This window comes from Oreochromis aureus, linkage group 1 (genome assembly GCF_013358895.1).
Source record: "Oreochromis aureus strain Israel breed Guangdong linkage group 1, ZZ_aureus, whole genome shotgun sequence".
In the NCBI taxonomy this organism is placed as follows: Eukaryota; Metazoa; Chordata; class Actinopteri; order Cichliformes; family Cichlidae; genus Oreochromis; species Oreochromis aureus.
In genome coordinates, this window is record NC_052942.1 from 27515213 (window position 1) to 27533915 (window position 18703).

Here is an 18703-nt window from a genome sequence, read left to right on the forward strand (position 1 = left end):
TAATTTTTTCCCTGCAGTCTTCTGTTCAGTCATTTTTGTTTTGACATTTTGTCATTCCAGACATAAAACTTCATAGGTCAAGAATTGTGTCTTGTGTCTGTATCGTTCTGTCTGGTGTTGCACTGTCTTTGCACTTTATGTAGGGGAGACCGGGGATAGCTGTAACGTGGGTCAGTTGTAACACTTCCAATTTCTCCAATCAGGGCTAAGTTTCAAATGATGTGATTCATCCTGTGCACACCCAATTCAGTTCTTCTATCACATGTGAAAAATCAGCACATTTTGTCAAACACAGAGAATTTAACACGAAAAAAAAGTAATTTGTATGCCAAAAAGTAAGTTTTTCTACTTTATTTCAATTTGTAATAGCATTATCTGCTTTGCAGTTAAACTCATCAAACTTAAATTATGTTATTTGTATGTCTATGGGGATATATTCTGTGTTGGTCTTTAGTGCTAATGTTTTAGCCGTTGGCTGTAATCTTAGCTATTTCATGGCTATAGGAGTCTGGGTTAGTTGTAACAGCAACAGTCTGGGTTAGTTGTAACAATAATGCAGATGTTACAACTTACCACACTATTACTTTAACTTATATTAAATAAGTTGGGACAACGACATCAGCAGAGAGAGGTTCACTGGTCGCCTTTGTATATGTGGTTAATGCCATTGGCAACACAATTCCTCCACTGTTTGTGTTCCCACACATACATGATGCAGACCACTGTGTCAGAGATGGACCAGTAGGAAGTATTGGTAGTGGAAATAAATCAGGATGGGTGCAAGAAACAGATTTCCTCATCTTTCTGAAGCACTTTGCAAACCACACCAAGGTAAGCCATGATAAAAAGTAATGGAATTGCGATGCTGGTGCACAACTACATTTTTTCAGCTTCATTGTTATGTTCAAAAGTTGGTGCAAGAGTTGTAGGTTATAATGCCCACTGAGCCAATGAGGCCAAACTCAAGGAAGACCAACCAAAATTAATGAAATATTCAGTTGCAGAAAATTCCATAATTTGTATTTTTTGGGGGGTTGGAATATGTTCAAAAGCTAGATTTCTGCATTCTGTCACACACACACACAGCTACATAAATGGCTCTAAGTGCATTCATGTGTTGAATAAAAAAGATTACATGTTAATGTTTTGTCAGTACCCTTATTTCATTGTGTTACATTTCACCCCAGGATATGTTACAACTAACCCAGACTATGGGGTTAATTGTAACATTTCACTCTTTGTGTTTGAGACCATACCATGCAATGGGCAATTGTGCTGCAGAGAAAATAGCTGCACTATTTAATAGCAGAGACATGTAAATACTTTGCATTACATTTTGAATCCACTACCTTAAAAGAGCTCCAATTTACAGACAGAAATGTCAAAAATGTTACAACTATCCCCGGTCTCCCCTAGTCCTGTGTTGATTGTCTGTTATATGTTATATGTTTCATCATGGTCTTGAAGGAACGTTGTCTTGCTTCACTGTGTACTGTACCACTGTACATGGTTGAAATGACAATAAAGCCACTTGACCTGAATTAATGCATTAGGTAGGGTGATCTTATGATGGTGAAATGATTGCTTTGTGCATTTCTGTTAGACATATCTTTTTCAGCTTACTGTACAATTATCCTGTTTTGGTTTAATTTAATTTTGCCTTTCCCTTTATTTATTTATTTATTTATTTATTTATTTATTACATTTGTACAGCTGTACAGAAATAATGGAGTGAATGGTTATGGCTGAGTTTTCCAAGATGAGCTGCAGATGCATATTTTGGACACCAGGTGGCGGCAGAGACAGCGTCACAGTAAATAGTAGAGTGCACTGCTTGCACTGGTTTTTGTGCATTAAATGATCACGTTTTTGTGCAACTAAGTTTGTGGGCACCTGCAGTGGTGATATCAGGGTCAAAACCTTTCTCTAGGTGATTCTGTCATGTTTTATGCCCTACATTCAGAGCTTCTCTTCTTTGTCAAACCACTTCCCTGTCCACCACAACCCTTGGCTTACACTCAAAGCCGAGGGTTGTGGTGTTTGTTCCGTTATTTGAGGTTATGGATGTTATTTGACTGGAGGCATAACTCACAGACACACGAGATGCGCCATTACTCCAATGAGTGTCCTTTATTATTTTTCATCCCCCCCACAACCCAGCAGAAACGTTCCTACCTCTTAACATTTACCTGATACTACAGTGTTCATTCAAATAATTACTTGAATGAACATTAAAAAAAATCATGGAAAGGATTTCCTCATGATTAAATTGCTTTATTTTACCATCATGCAATGCTGTTATTCCAACTTAATGTACTTGAGTTGGACCAACTTCATTGATTAATGTTGAATAAACTTATTTGCTGCGGTCAAGTCCAGAATAGAAAGCTATTTATTAAAGTGTAAATCTGTTCCATGATTATTTTAGGTTCATTTAAAGAGTTATTTTTTGGCGTGTTCAACAAAATATAGAGTCTGGTCAACATAAAACTTGTCATGGACATCTTTTTCCCTCCAATTTGATGGATTTATAACATTCATATGGTTTTATAACTGGTAGTATAATAGTAGGGGGGCTGGAGCCTATCCCAGCTGTCAGAGGGCGAGAGGCGGATACACCCTGGACAAGTCGCAGGGCTAACACGGTATGGCCTCTTGCACTCATGTATGGGTAATTTAGAACCACCAATGAATTTAACCCCATGTCTTTGTTCTGTGGGAGGGCGAACCCACATAAACATGGGGAGAACATGCAAAGTCCACACAGATGGAGGATTTGAACTCAGGACTTTCTTCCTGTGAGGCAACAGGGCTTAAAGGAAAGTAGGAAAGCTATGATTACAAGGCTTCATACATGCATACATGTGGTGTGTGTACACTTTTCTGCCTCTTAAGCCCCTTTTCCATTAGTACCTAATTGGATTGATTCGCCACAGATCGCCACGACTTGACACATATCGAACGATTTTCCATTACAATAAGGTACTACCTAACCTGCGTGGTTGTTGTAATTAAAACTTGGAGAACCGTGCCAAGTTGATCCAACTAGGTACTAATGGAAAAGGGGCTTTGTAAACCCAGTGATTTTCCTGTGGTTTGAAATCTCATGTGATCTTGTGATATCGCGTGTCTTGGCAATTAACCTAGTAGCTGCTAGAGTGTATCATCTCAACAAGAATACATATAACAAAAATTAATTTCATGCACTGTAGGAACATAAAATTATTTTGTTCAAATTACAAATTAGACTCTTTCCAGTCGTTAAAAGTGACTGTACACACCGCTTTCCTGGACCACATGCCCTCGTTATGTTGTTCTATTTGGCAAAACAGTGTACATTCAAGCTGTGACCCTCACCATCACGAATTCTGCCAACAAACTTAGTAGAGGTATGTACCATGGATCCAAAACAGACCAAAAAAAAGGTGTACAACTATTTAGATGTTTTCAATTTGTTTTAAAATGTGAATTTCATGAATAATATGAAGAAACAACCTTCATAAAACACTGAAATTAAAGTTTATTCACTTTTTCAACTCTTCAACACAGATTTAAATGGAGCATGAGCTGCTCATACATTGTCTGATGTGCAAAAAGACCTGCAGCTCATTAGCTGCCATCCTAAGCCATTTCTGTCATAATTATTAGTACACAGTCATTAGGAGATTCAGAATTCTAGCAATATAAGCACCAGTACATCTCCATCTGTGCATGGAGTTATTATGCTGCTCTGTAGAGTGGAAGTTTTAGATCTATCTCACCACATTTACACTTTTTCCCTTCTGTTGCCTTTAATTTTACAGTTTCCAGAACTCACAGTGGGATTTTAGCAGGTTCACAAACAAATAAGAGTAGATGAGAAAAGTGCAAAAACTCTAAAATGTGGACCATATCTTGATACCAGTGTTTAAGAAAGTAGTTCTCAGACTGTGGGTAGATCCCACTTGTGGGGCATTAAGTTACTGCATTAAAAAACAAAAAGGTATCATGGGGGACCCTATAAAAAGGCTCTAAAGCAATACAATAAAAATCATGTGACCATAGCTACATGGATGACAATCACCCGATGTTAGTGTACTAGGACTAAGTGGGGCGTGTCAGAGAAGGTTTGAGAGCCACTGATTGAAAATTAACTCAAATGTTATGAAATGTTTTTGCTTTTGTTATGATTATTTGGCCTTAAAACAAAGTACTAAATAGAATAGTATTGACAATAATTAAACAATAAGTTATTGTTTAAAATCTTTCATTAGATTCTGTTTAAATTCAGTCATCATTAAGTTAAGTTAAGAGATTAAATAAAAAACATTGCCATTAGTAAATTGGTAATCTAATGCACCGATAGAAAAGTGGCTGTTAACAAAGCTGATACTGTCCAGTACAGATGGTTGGATTATGATCAGTTTAACAAGCCAAGATCCTTGCTTTGGTGACCCCGTGTAAATAAGAAAGCAGCTGAAACCTTTCTTAATCTCATCATTTCATTTCAGACTGTACACTCACACACAGCTGTAGCCTCTGTTATGCCCTCTGTTTGCTATACTTCTCAAAGCACTTGTTAATGATAGAAAAGTTAGAAAATCCCAGCGACTTTATGGCAGCAGCTACATATCGCAGATTCTCTGAAATATCTGCTACGAATGGCAGCAGTGGTGGTCATCTGTGCTCTTTGTGTCTCTACCAGTTGACTTTTCAGGGCATTCTTCTTCCAAAAATGTCATTGCCGTCCATTGTTGGATGGCTGAACTATCGCAGCTCATATGATTTCATTAATTTACACAGTAGAAGGACTTCTCCAGGCATTTCTGTCAGTGACAGTTTCACAAGAGTCACATCGGTGCAATACATCAGTCCAGTGAGCTGATGGCTATTCATGTCATACAGTATTTATTCACCTATGTAGCTATTAGATCACCTTCCATCCATCAGCTAGCCAGTATATATCTTTGTTTCCTTCTTTTTTTCAGTCTGTATCTCAGTCTGTGCCTCTCTCTGTTTACTGTTGTTTCAATAATATCTGTTGAGACTTTGAGTGACAGTGCTGATGTCTGGTTGTCCGTTCATCCAGATCTCTCGGAGGATCCTCTCCCGCTCTTCTAGCCTCTGGGCCCGGTCCAGCTCTGATGACACACACACACACAGAATAAGCTTTATGGACACTGTCCATTCATGTTACTGTCAGATTTATTATTTATTTATTATTCTATTTGAAGATAGGAGCATGTGTGTGTGATTATGTCTGACTGCCTTGCTCAGAGAGACGTAACCAGAGCGTCACACCAACACAGTGTGAGATTTCAGCAATCTTATTCTAATTAATTCATTGCTGTGGACACTGTGCAACATGGGTGAACAGAGAGTATATAAAAGATGGCTTCCAGGTCTGAAAGGGGAAACCAGAAGTGCTTTAAACTTGCATTCTAATCCAGTAGGGGTGACCTTTAGTTGCAAAACGAAGCCTGCTGGTATTAAAGTCTATGAGAAAATAAGTCTTTTGCAGACTTTGGTAAACACTTTCCAGATGAGTTTATGGCCTCAGTTCCTAATTTCATTTCCTGCTGAGCACAGTGTGACATTCATTTTATAAATGATGCTTTATTGGAGTAAAATAGATGATAAGACAGCGTATGCTTTAGAGCTGGTGTACCTTATGATTGACATGTTTAGAGTATTTTGAGCCTTCAGTTCTAGTTTTATTTATTTTATTTCTCTCCTCTTTGTTTCCTTTTGTCTGTTCTTCTGAGTCTTTCCCCAGGTCAAGTTTATTCTTGTGTCTCTGTTTCTCTGTTTATTTAGTTATTTCCTGTCTTACTTTGGTACTTAGTTGTCTTCTGTATCTTGATTTTCTGTTTATTTTTTAGTCTTGTTTTCTTGAGTTTTACTGTCTTGTTTCCTCTCAGCTGCGTCTAATCCCTGATTAGCCCTCAGTGCGTCTGTGTATGAATAGTCACAATTTATCTTTATCCTTTGCCACACTTTACCCTCCCTGTGTGTTTCCAGGTGTAACTCCTGCTATGTCTCCGTTTCTGTTGCCTAGTTTGTGGACTATGTTATTGGGCTTCTAATCCATCAATAAATTATAAACACTGAGTCTGCCTTTATGTGTCTACATCCTATAGAAGCTTGTTTTCACCACTAAAATAAATAAATAAATAAAAAACTAAAATTTCCATGCAGCTAGCTGAGAAACATTTAGGAGTGCATGCCTGTTTGATGTTTGTGTTGCAGTAATGTGATGCATAATGAATCATAAATACAGAGGAGCATGTGTTAAAAGAAGTACCATACAATAACTTTATGTTAAGTCTGCTATTTGAGTAAATGTACTTTCAAAACTGCTTTTTATTAAAACATTTCACTGGACGATGATTCATATCTAAAGGATCGGATCATCTGAATCACAGCAATACTATGATGTCATATGATGTGTGGGTTACCAAATTAGGAGACCTTATTTTGAAGAAAACAGCTTGCTGGATGTGTGAATGACGTCTTAGTGTGTGGATGGTGAAACTGGTGTGCGTTAGTGGTGTACGTGTCTGCCACAGATACCCTCAGCTGATGTGAACATGGTGGCGTGCAGTAGGGATCTCTCAAAGCGTCTGCGTCTCCGGGCTGATGGATCAGTTGTGTCATCCCAGTCCTCAGACTCGCTGTCCCCAGTGGGCCCAGTCTCTCCAGAGGGGACGACGGCAGTATTGTCTGGGTTGCTGTCTGCGGGCTGATGGTGGGGACAGCTGTGATGCCGACGATGTTGGAGTCTGTTCCTTGGGCGATGGGGAAGATTGTTAGTGTTGCCATAGTGGCAGTCTGCTCGACAGTGTATTTGGAAGACGATGGCGCACAGTGTGACAAGAAGGCCAACGCACACGCCGCCAAGAAACACCAGCGCTGTCCTCTCGGGCTGGTCTGTAAGAGAGGCAGGATAAATTAACAAATAAATTAACTGCTGTTTCATCCTTCTGACCTCCACACATCTGTCTTGGACCCACGTCTCTGATACCTTTTCAGCTTTCAATGCCAGAAACATGTTTGACATGTATCGTGTATCTGCTTTGTGTTTTTGTAGATCAAATTAATTTTAGTGCATGGGCCCTAAAGCCCCAAGTTTGGTCTCTAGAAGAATAGACCAGTGAAACCTTTTCCCTCTTTTATATAGTGTAAAAATGCATGTATGCTCCCATGTAAAAACAAAAAAGAAATCAATAATAGGGCTTGCTTTTTTTCAGAATGAGTCAGTCTACTGTTATTACAAAGAAATATTACTGCTGTAAATCAAAGAGCACAGCTTTTTTTTACAGAACCATCTTGGTTCAGTGTAATATAACAGAGCAGCCAGTAACATTTTTGTAAATTAGAAAGCTGTGAAACATCTGGCTCAGATTAAACTAACAATGCAGACAAACACTCTCATGAACTAATCCTTTCTTCATGATTTGATACACAATCCATCCTATGTGGGAAAATACAGTCAAAATGTGATAAATGATTCCCTTTTTTCTGCAGTTTTCACACGTTCTGAAGGCAGATGTCAAACTTTTAGCAGGCCTGTTCTGGCTCTTTGTTTCATACCCCTAGTAACCCCTAGTTATGTGCTAATATTATGTGCTAAGTTAAAGAAATTAGCACATAATATTTGCTCATCACATCAATCCCACTACTGTACCTGCAATGAAGGTGTAAGCAGCCAGTATGTTGCTAAGCAATGCCATCTCCTGGGACACCACCTTCACCTCCATATTTGGGCTTCCTGTTGTTGGAGCGCTCATGTTGTGGTTATTATTTTTCCTGCAGAAGTCAGTTCAGCACCTCATGATAAGGAGGATTTCCCTGAATTCTTAAACCTGTAAATACCCCAAAACATAAAAATGAGAAACAAATTAGAAAATGAATAGCGTAAATAACTTCAATAAGTCATGTACTAAAGCTAAACTACATTCATGTGAAAAAGTTTGTTTTCTCAGGACTGTATGCAATCCTCAGAAAAAAACAAGTATACCCTCACTACAGGAATTAAGAGTGAAAGTAGCAGATAGGTGTTGCTAATCAAATGCACATGATTGATCATCAGAAAATGTGAGCACCTCTATAGGTTTGCCAGTTTGCTGGTTGGGAGCATTTAGATCAGTGCTAACACAATCCAACGATCTTCCCAAGTGTGGAGGTCCCAGCAAATTCACCGAAGGTCATGCAATGCTCAGTGAAACTGCAACAAAAGAGTTACAGCTCATACTTTGCTGGCCTCAGTTATTGTGCCAATACAGTTAGAAAATGACTAAACAAGTGTGGCTTTTAGAAGAGATTATCAGAAAAAAAAAGCGTCTTTCTAAAAAGAACAAGGCAGCAAGGCTTAGGTTTGCAAAGTTGCACCTGAACAAACCACAAAACAAACAATGTTGTTTGTACAGAAGAGACCAAAGTTGGAGATGATGTACAATAGCATGCTTGGTGAAAACCAAACATGGCATGTCAGGGCAAACAACTCCTAGCATGTGTCAAGCACGGTGGTGGAGGAGTGATAATTAGCCCTAAAGCCTGGCCACAAATGGATCATGAAACAGAACAATGGTACCAAGCACAGCAACAAATCTAGCACGTTTCACACGTTCATGTGAGCCAGTTGTCCACATTAAAGTGAGTACAGGGGAAGGGCGGAAAATAAAGGTACCCCTGGTAACCCTTTTCAGTTTATCAACAATCAAAACTGTGGCTTTATGGAGACAAGTCAAAGTGGTTAAACTGTCATTTAACAAATTAAAGTTAATCACAGAGGACTTTGAAAACACTGATGCCTTACCCATCAATCTGTACCTCCCTCCCAGTTTTCACCATCATTATCAGCATGCCTGAGCTGTTTTCCTGCAGCGTTTAAAAGAAAAAACAATAATTAGGGATCCATACCTCAGATAATATTTTGTTTTTGGCAAAAAAAAAACATGCAGAAAATTTTAAAGCATGTATTCACACATTCTTTTGTGCACTTAAGTCAGTTTTGCAATATCTGTGCAGCACACAGACATGAACACACACGATTTAGTGCAGAGCTCATTCACTTGAGAGGGTGTTTGGAAGCAAAGGGAGGCCAGCATGGAGATTTTCAAAACCAAGTATTTTTTACACAAAACAGTTCACAGATGTGGACATTGTTTTAAACGTGAAGATTGAACATCAAGGATTTGATTCAGAATAATTTGTTACTTTTTCGACCACTAGGTGGCAACAAACAGCTGCGAGTGTTGCTGAAAGCTCACAAGTTCAAGGCTTCCCATTAAGACTTTGCTAACCTCGCAACAGACTCAAACACACATGCAGCCGTGCACCAGCTGATAACTGACAAAGCAACTTTAATGCTGAAAAGCTCTCATTTCAAATGCGCTAAAGTTGCAATGCAGATGTGTGGGGAGAAAATAAAAGCATAAGAAGGTTGCAGTAATGTCTCAGGACTTAAACAGCTTGGCTGCCGCTCTGCATAGATAGATGTTTGGCTTTGAGCACACTGAATTGTAACTTAAATCATGTTAACTTTCAGCTTTCATGCTGTGCCTTTTAAAGCCTAAAAGAAAAGTACACCCTAGAATCAAGCTCATGTTTTTTTGGCTTGCAGACAGTGCTATTCATGCTTTTAGATTGTTTTAGTGTATCAGCCTGAACTACATCCTCCAGCTAAAATGTTTGCTGCTACCTAATATTGCAGCTCAGCCGAAGGGGACACTGTTAATGTTCCTGTCATGCTGTCATGAGCATGAGTCTCTTCGCACAGACAGATGCGCTTCTTTTTACAGAGAAATGATTTCTACATGAAAGGGCTTACAACAATGTTTGTTTTTGAGTTTTCTGGGAAGTTTTGTTCACATGTATTTTTTGTTTGCTTTGAAGAACAGTTCAGTCGGATGCATAGAATTACAGGCCAGAGCAAAAATAAATGTAGTGGTGGTGAATTGTTCCCTTAAAATGTCTACATTTATTCTACTGTTTATTACCGTCTCTGTCAGTGAGCTGAAAACATGAGAGTGGTTTTTAACATGCGCACATTTGGCGCTGACATGGAAATGTGCTTGTTTCAGAGAGATAGTCCATCAAGCGGGCTTCAGACAATGTCATAAATTACCCACACTAACAAGAAGATGTGTAAGGGGTTTTTTCATTTTCATTTCTATCTAGGCCACAAAATAGAGTGTATTATATACGGCCTTTGGTCTGGGCATAAAGATCCAAACTTAGACTGCTATCCGGGGCACTTCTTTAAGCTCAAGCATAACGAGTGTGGCATGATGGTTGGTGTTATATACAGTAAGTGATGATTATTAAACACTGAAATGAGTAGCTAAATCTCAAGGGGGAAAATTATTAAGTTACAATAAAGCAATATTAATAGTAATATTAAAAATTTATGCGGGGTTTTTTGCCAGTTAAATTACAGCAATAACTCTTAACCTAGGCACAGGAAGGGCACAAGTTCAAATTTTCACTGGGAGTGATCAGGAGGGTTACAAATGAGTATATCAGAGGGACAGCTCATGGTGAGCCGAGTGGAGAGAAAGCCAAGGTGGTTTGGACATGTGCAGAGGAGGAATATTGGATGTTGTTGATGAAGCTGCCAGACAAGAGGACAAGAGGAAGATCTTGGAGAATCATGAATAAGAGTTCATGGATGAAGTAAAGGAGGACATAAAGAGGGTTAGTGTGACAGAGGAGGATGCTTGGGATGGAGTCAGATGATCCTCTGTGGTGACCCCTAATAGGAGCAGCCAAAAGAAGAAGAAGAAGAAGAAGAAGAAGAAGAAATACAACAACAACTCTTTAAAATAACCAGCTTAAATTACAAATCAGTGTGTTTGAACTGGTTTAGTTCTGTATTTAAATTTCATAGCCCCTGTGTTATCAGTGTTACTGAACTCAAAGCTTGAGTGGCCAAAATGTTTTTGGTGTCATTTGGACAAAAAAAAAAAAAAAAAAAAAAAAAAAAATCTGAATAACTTTTCAGAATATTGTAATTCAAGTCTGAAATGGTCTGGATGTTTCTAAAATACAGTCTTGCCTGTTACAAAAGACTCGCAGGTCTTTTCATATCAGAACAGATCATTTATGTTTCAGTGTAGGGAATAAGATGCAGTGGGTTAAACAGAAGACCTTTAGAGCACGGTTTATATCTTGCGTGAAGCCAAACATCAGCTCTGACATGTTCCTAGCACATATGGAGGACGTGCATTGCTTAAAGCGTAGAAGTATGACTGCACGAGTGGGCTGTCTATTCCAGCAGTCTTTTTCTTTTTTCTTTTCTGTATTTCTGCAGACTGCAGTTTTAATGGTTCACATGATTCTTATAATGTGTATGATGGAGTTTGAATGACTTTACTTGTACAGCACCAAGAATAAACCTGTCCCCATCAGCTAGTCCATCTAATAAAACTGCCTCTTCATAAAGATAATCCTAGAGTGTAAGAAAACTGAATTTATACATTAACACCCGCAGGCCTGCAGACATTTACAGTCTTGTTAGAGATAAATGAGAACATGTGTCCTAAGATACTCTTATTCTCTGTAGCTGCAAAAAATGCTGATAATAATTAAGCAAAATTTCCAGAGATGACATATTAAATCTGAACAATGCTTAATGCTTACACAGAAAATTTGCAAAGCACCTCAGAAAGACTTTTCTTTTCTAGCATCTTCTTCAAATAAAATCTCACTGTAAATATGAGCAATAGACCTCACTTAGCCTCACCGTGGAACTTTATTTAATTTCATAAATGTGATTTCCCCACAGATTTAATACACGTTGTGTGTTCCCGATCAGATTACTCCATGAAGACTCTTTTCTTGATGCCAAACAACAGTAAAGATATCAGCCTATGAAAAGGCAGCGTTTATAAAAATGAACAATGACACTTTTAAACGTGCAAAACTAAACTGTGTAGAAATACAAAGATGCCAAATACAGAATGTTGTGCTCTCGAGCTGCACAGCTGTAAAGACACGGCATGGAAATTTAAACTTGAACAGATGAAAAATGGATGAAGCTCTGAGAGAAGATCAAACTGGCCTAATTTCTCTGGATGTTTTCAGCTGTAAAAACGCTGAAGCGTAGTGCTCTTGACCTGTCAGGAGAAACTAAGAGGACACTAGAGAACAAATCTGCATTTCATCTGTCACGTTTCTGGAAATATGGGCCGAACGAGAGTCGTTTTTGTCCCCTCCTTACTTATTGTTAGGCATAAAAACACACACCTCAGGCTTGTAATTATGTTAGAAAACAAACTAAAGAGTCGAAAAGCAACTTGTCATCACGGGATGTACAGAAGCAAAGAATAAAAAAGACAAAAAAGCAAATCGCATTTCATTAAAGTGCAACATAACACGAGCAAACATAACACAACCTCCAAGCCCTTCTAAATTCACTGACTGTCAGGGTCATTTTGTGATGTTGTGTGTAAATGCTCCAGGACGTGACTGCCCTACTCTCGCCCACTCCCCTGCTTACTCTTGCTTTCTGTCTTTAAATATGACAGTATGGCTTTCTGTATGTTACAAAAATAATAGCATTGTGCCATCGTTAATAATTTATAGTTATGGGTATTAATCACACTTTTTTTGTTGTTAATTTAACACCTATCTACTTTCACAAACAAGCCGGGCGACAGAAAACAGATGTTCATCAGTATTAGAGGTGAGTGGTGAATGAAAAGTCATGCAATAAATTCCTATCAGCCAGCTGATCGCCACAGTTATGTAATGACATTAGTATGAGACGGTTGGCCTGCTGCCAGCTCATTACAGTCAGTCACACTCTGTTCAGCAGTCTAGAAATAATGAGCTGTTTACACTGATGACTCAACTACATGCGAAAGGCTTTTTCTCACTCTGTACTTCACAGTCGATCGATCGCACTGCAAAAGAAAGATTTGCGATGCTCTTCTTCGCTTTCTTCCTTAAAAGCACTTTCTTTCTGATTGTTTGTCCAATAAATATGAAGCCCGTAGGGAACCCGAAGTCCTGCAGAGCCAGTGGATCAGTGCTCTTGTGTGCATGTGAATGTGAAGTCGTACAAGGGCGTGGCAGTCCTTTGGGCACTGTTCACAGATTTAGGCAGTGGCCGGTCTTGCAGTCGGGCTTTTCACACTTGTGCATGCCATCTTTCGTCTTTTCATCCCACTGAAGCGGCTGTTTTTCTTTGAAGCTCTCCTGACCCAACTACATTTCAAGCTTTGAGCTCTTATGTTGAGACATCCCAAGTGAACATGTCAATATTGGCCACTTTCTGATCATGTTTATATCTAATATGTCTTTGTGGTGATGGTGTGGCCGCCCTGGTGAGTGTTTCTTCAAGGTTCAGAGAGGAGGTATTTGGGGATTCAGCCATCTTCTGTATGGTGCATATGATCAGAGAAAGCCTAGTTTCTGGAGGAGTGTGGAGGAGTGTTGCTCAGGGCAAAACATCTCTGGTGGGAACTTTTTCTTTCCAAGAAATGCAGAATATTCAATGAACGCAGTGCACGTACAAGGCATGAAATTCCTTCTCCTGATGTGGAAGTGTTCATGTGAGGTTCATGTGCTCACCACACTTTTTTTGTTTATCTTGCAAGGTCTTTTTTCATACTTATTGAATTGTATACTGATATGTTAGAGACATTCAACCTTTCAGCGCAAGAGTGCAAGAGGTATGACATCAGTCCATCGGTTACTGGAGGCAGTGTTTGGTAATCATACGTGAAAACAGCAGTGTCATCAGCAAAGAGGCATTTTTTGACCTTTCAACCTTTGTGGGTCAAACAGCTTCTTGTGGGCTTCACTGTGGAGGTAAATGACCGCTGTAGAGTGGCCAAATGACCAGATAAGAAAATTCAAAATAGCTGAAATTTCAAAATAAAGGTGTGGTTTGTACAGTCTTGCATACTCTGATGTGCATGTCGCAGTCACAGATCTTCTTCATGTTGCCACTGAAGGAGTTCACAGAGCTGGAGATCTTAGCTGGCTTTTCTCAAGGATCATGAAAAGATTGCATCTCCTCTCTATGTTGAATGCTCTGTGAAGCCGATGATGGTCAAGTAGTAGAGTCCCTGTTTTTTGCTACTTCTCCTATGATTGCCAACCGTGTCCAGATTTGAATGCATACTGACCCTATATATGAGACGCGGAGCTTCTTCAGCACCAGGTGAGCAAAGATTTACTCACCATACTGAGTATGAATATGCTATGACAGTTTTTGCAGTTCCCTCTGTCCTCCTTGTTCTTCCAGATTGTGATGATATTGGCATCTTTCATGTCCTGGGACACAGCTCCCTCCTTCCAGACAGAGGAGTTAGTGGAGTTAGCCAAGGACTGGGCATCTGGCACACAAGAGCAATGGTTGGCCATCATTGCTTTTTAAACAGTACATGCCTGAGTCTTGATCGCCTTTTAGATTACTGGATGTCCATGATGCTTTCACTGCTTTGAATGGGTTTCAGCTTTATCCCCTCAAATAGGTCGACTTTAACCTATTTGATGCCCACATCTGCTGCCACTGTATTCAGGAGCAGAGCTCAGGCATTACCTAGAAGTGCAGCTAATTGCTTTGTTGTGCCAACAAGAAATTTTAAACACATATTTAAGCTTTAACTGAACTCATGCTTGGAGGGGTTTTCACAAATGCTAAAAGTTTATATCGCATATGTCAGATTGGCTGGATTAGTTTTAAATTGGATCTGCATAATCTAGGATTATGGCTCAGAGGACATGCGAAATTATGCAATGATATGATTAAAGTTTGTGTGGTTTGTTATACTGTATGTATAAATATAAATTTTTAGCAAGAACCCCGGTTCGATCCCCGGAGGACACACAGCTCCCTCTGAGGTTGCTTCGGGAAAGGCATCTGGTGTAAGACTGCCAAATCTAAACATGCAGAACTACCCGCTGAGGTGACCCCTTATGAATAAGGGAGCAGCTGAAAGTGGCTTTAATGCTAAATTTAAAATACAGAAAATTAAGAAATCAAAAGTCCACCGCTCTCTTTTCAAAACATGCTAAATCAATTACACATAAAAGTCTTTATTGAAATGCTTTGAAATTCCCAAAGCTACAGTTTAGATCATCTCATATATTAAATCAGTTCTCTGTTACTTCAGTTGATGGCTCTGCAGTGACATACAATATTTTATTATTCGTCGTACTTTATGTGAACCATTTTTGATTTTCCTAAACATTTGAACATTTTTGCCCAAAGTATTGGAAAACAGAGCTGAAGCCTGCAGAATAAAGTGTGCTTTTCTTCAGGTATTTTGTTAGGTAGTGATTCCCAGCTTTGTTGGATGACGATGCTTCAGTTTGTGAGAATAGGTGTAGCAATCAGTGGCTACCCATGGCTCAGTCATTTACTCTACGGGGATGCAAAGTTTCAGTGATCACATCTCTGTGTGTCACTGCAGTCCATACATGTGATACGTTTCCCAAATATTATCCAGAGCCCATAGGGTTATATTTGAAATCTTTTTAGGCTCGTCACTGCAATGAAAGCAATAAAAACATATACCAAGCTCCTTATATATAAATTTTTTTCGATTGAAGCCTCCTAGACTCCAGCCCGAGGTGTAAAACATGTTGCGCCTTTGTTTTCATACACACTGATGCTCCTCTCTCTTTTCCTTTTTTGCGTGTCTGTGTGTCTGGCCAAATTCTTATGTGGCACAATAGCTCTTTGTTTTCCTCCATGCGGTTGAGAAAACTATATAGTTCCTCCGACCCGTGGTGTAGTCCACCATCACACTCACAGAACATACAAAAGCTCTTCCTGCACAGGCTCAATCCTCCACATCATGCTCATCACACTTTAAGCATATTTCTTCCCCTGTGTGTGTGACTGCTGATGCTAATCTAATGTGACACTGGCCTTTCCCTCTGCTGCTGCACCGGAGAGAGAGTGTGCACGCAGATTTAGAAGAAAACAAAAACGGAAATAAGACACAGAAAATTAAAGAAAGGAAAAAATAACTTGGCAGCACAAAGAGTAATTATAGAGAGGGAAAAGTAATCGAGCAGTGAGAAAGAAAGATTTGAGACTTCATACAAAATCATAATAATTATAAGCAGATATAAAAACCAGCAGTGGCGTCATCATGAGCAGTTATCAGCATATGTAAATAAAATGTTTGTACTTACATGTTAATAATATGAAGAGCCCATCTGCTCTCCTGTCCTCTCATTCCTCCTTTCCTCTTTACTCTGGTCTTCTCTTTTCTCCTCCTCTCGGTACTCCTCTACTCTGTGCTCGACTCTCTCCTCCCCTTTTTTCTCCTCTCCTATTATCTCCACTCCTCTCTTTGCCTTTCTCTCAAAGAATACCAAAAGAAGACTAACAGTACAATTATAAGTATAAATCTCCTCTGCCCTCCTACAGTTGTCAGACAGGCCCAAAAGCCTCCGTCTCCTCTTCTCTTTCTTATGTAGATACAAATTAAAAATGTCAGTCATTCTCCTTTCATGCCCTCAGTTCTTCTTTCTTTAATGCCGAAGCAGCAGGAGGAGAAGGTACACTGCTCCGACTGTTTCCAGAGTGCAGCTTTCCTTTATTCCGTTTTAGTTTTCTTTTTAGAGCGAGACACAGGTCAGCTCCTCGGGGCAGAAATGTGACATGAGAGACCCCGACAGGTCTGCCGGATCTCTCTCCTCTCTCTCCCTTTCCCAAACGTCTGCATGCCCTCCTCTCTGACTCTGCTGCTTTTTCCTCTTTCTCTCAACAACACACAAAACACACACACACAGCAGGACACATGTGCAGTTGTAAATGAAGACTCGCTGCCTCTCCTCATTTGCTCTTGGTTTGTTTTACATGCGGAGCGTTCAGCAGGAGGGAGGAGAGAGAAACACTGAGGAGAGGAGAAGAAGAGGGACAGTGGGGCAGGAAACCAAGCAGAATACAATATTTCATGTGCAGTGTTAAAAAAAAAAAGTGCTATTATTTAGACGCATCACATGAAATTTCAGAAAATCACATCACGTCTGCACCCAGCAAATCTAAGCTTTTTGATATGTAAGAATAGTTATAGACATATATATAAATACTATATTTGTATATATATTCACTAATCAGTAAAAGAGGCATGAGATAAAATTCAAAACTGAGCAGCACAGTGTTTAACATGCGCAGCGATGACAGTGAGTGGCTGTGACAGATGAGGATTTCAGTCACCTGTGAAGTCACCTTCTCACTGCATGGCCACACTTTGGATATTATTATTATTATCATTATTTATTTATACTGCAGTCGGACCATGTGCCCTCACAGTAATACTTATAGCTGATATTTTAGCACCAAATCAACACTTTTCTAAAAGATCAAAAACAACTCTATATCAGATTAACACTGATGAAAATTTCATTAGCTACCCCGTCAGCCTGGCAGCTTATTTTTGTGCTCATGTTACGCAACAGGAAAAGTCTGAAGAACCCTCAAGGGTTGTGGTTGGGGAGGGTGACTGAGTTAAACAAGGTACTAAGCACTCAACAGGTATGTAGGGAAATAAAAACATGCAGTTTTATCCTTGGTAAACCTTTGCTCTTAGTTAAAGTTACTGTTACTGCTATTAGTCCTGTTAACTCTGGAAAAAGATGCTGGCTTTTCACTTTTTCAGAAAGATGCCAGACTTCCTAACGTGCAGCAAAACAATTCTGAGAGTAAACAATAAAACTCAAACTTGTTCAGGCAGCCAGCTGTAGTACGCTGCTGCACACTCATGACACTCATCTCACTGCAACACTTGTCTCACACACCCATTAAATCACTGAGGTATATTTAAGCTGTCAGTATTTTGCTCATTCTTTTGCTGCGTGTCTGTGCAGACATGGTTTAAGCCTTTCACCCAGACAGGCTCTCCAAGATGTGTACTTTAACCTGAACCATGACCTCCTCATCCTAAACCTCATGCTGCGTAGTTTTATTGCCTGAAATCGACCAGAGAAAGCTGAAAAGGCCCAGAAGTCAAACTTCTACCACTGCCTGCAAAAGGTCAGAAGGTCATGACTATATCATTGATAAATAACAGGCAGTTGATGCTTACAGTTAATGACATCATCACTAAAAGCCAATCCAGTGGTCTTGTGAACACCCACCTAATGCCGACCATAGACTGTATATAAAATCCAGCAGGGGGCAAATCGAGAAGCAAAAAGAAAAAGTAAAGCACCTTGAGGCAACTGTTGTTGTTATTTGGCGCGCAATAAAATTGAATTGGATTGTTAAGTCTATTCTATTGATCCATGACCTCACTAAACACTTTACAGATGAGTTTATGGTCTCAGTCACTAGTTTTAGGTCTTACTGGATGCCACATGATGTTTATTTTGTAAATTATGGTCTCAGCTGGAGACCAAAAGCAGGATGTGACAGGTCGGATATGCAGACATGAAAGAGACTCCAGAGGTTTTAGAGTATTTGTCACAACTAGTTTAATTAATACGCATGTGTCTGTGGGAAAACAGGTGCTTCCACAGGGAAGTCTTAAAGTACCGTCATGCTGTTGTTTGGATCCTTGTTTTCTGTTTTATTTCTGTTCTTCTTTTAATATTATTTAGAAGTAGATTCCCAGTGTTTCTTTTATCCACTTGCACTATTAAATACATGTTTTCTTTTGTTTATGGGGTGTTGATAACAACCAATTAACAGTTTGCTTTATTGCAAATTATCTTCATGTGCTGCATTTAGGAATTCCGTGTTTCTCGGTTTTCA

At 39.3% G+C, this 18703-nt stretch overlaps 1 protein-coding gene across 2 annotated transcripts; it reads right to left on the reverse strand.

Annotated features, from left to right (window-relative positions):
* Positions 1-3515: 3515 nt before the first annotated feature.
* eva1a (eva-1 homolog A (C. elegans)) lies at positions 3516-16180 on the reverse strand. Of its 2 annotated transcripts, XM_039609424.1 has the most exons (6): positions 16138-16166; positions 14173-14283; positions 8798-8859; positions 7667-7844; positions 6553-6909; positions 3516-5120 (listed from the first exon to the last, which is right to left on the reverse strand). In XM_039609424.1, exons 4-6 carry the CDS (start codon positions 7767-7769, stop codon positions 5008-5010), a joined length of 573 nt encoding a protein of 190 aa, XP_039465358.1. In that variant the 5' UTR covers positions 7770-7844; positions 8798-8859; positions 14173-14283; positions 16138-16166; the 3' UTR covers positions 3516-5007. The 2 variants fall into 2 exon arrangements, with proteins under 2 accessions (XP_039465358.1, XP_039465308.1); XM_039609374.1 differs by lacking the exon at positions 14173-14283 and having other exon boundaries at positions 16138-16180.
* Between the last annotated feature and the right edge of the window lie 2523 nt (positions 16181-18703).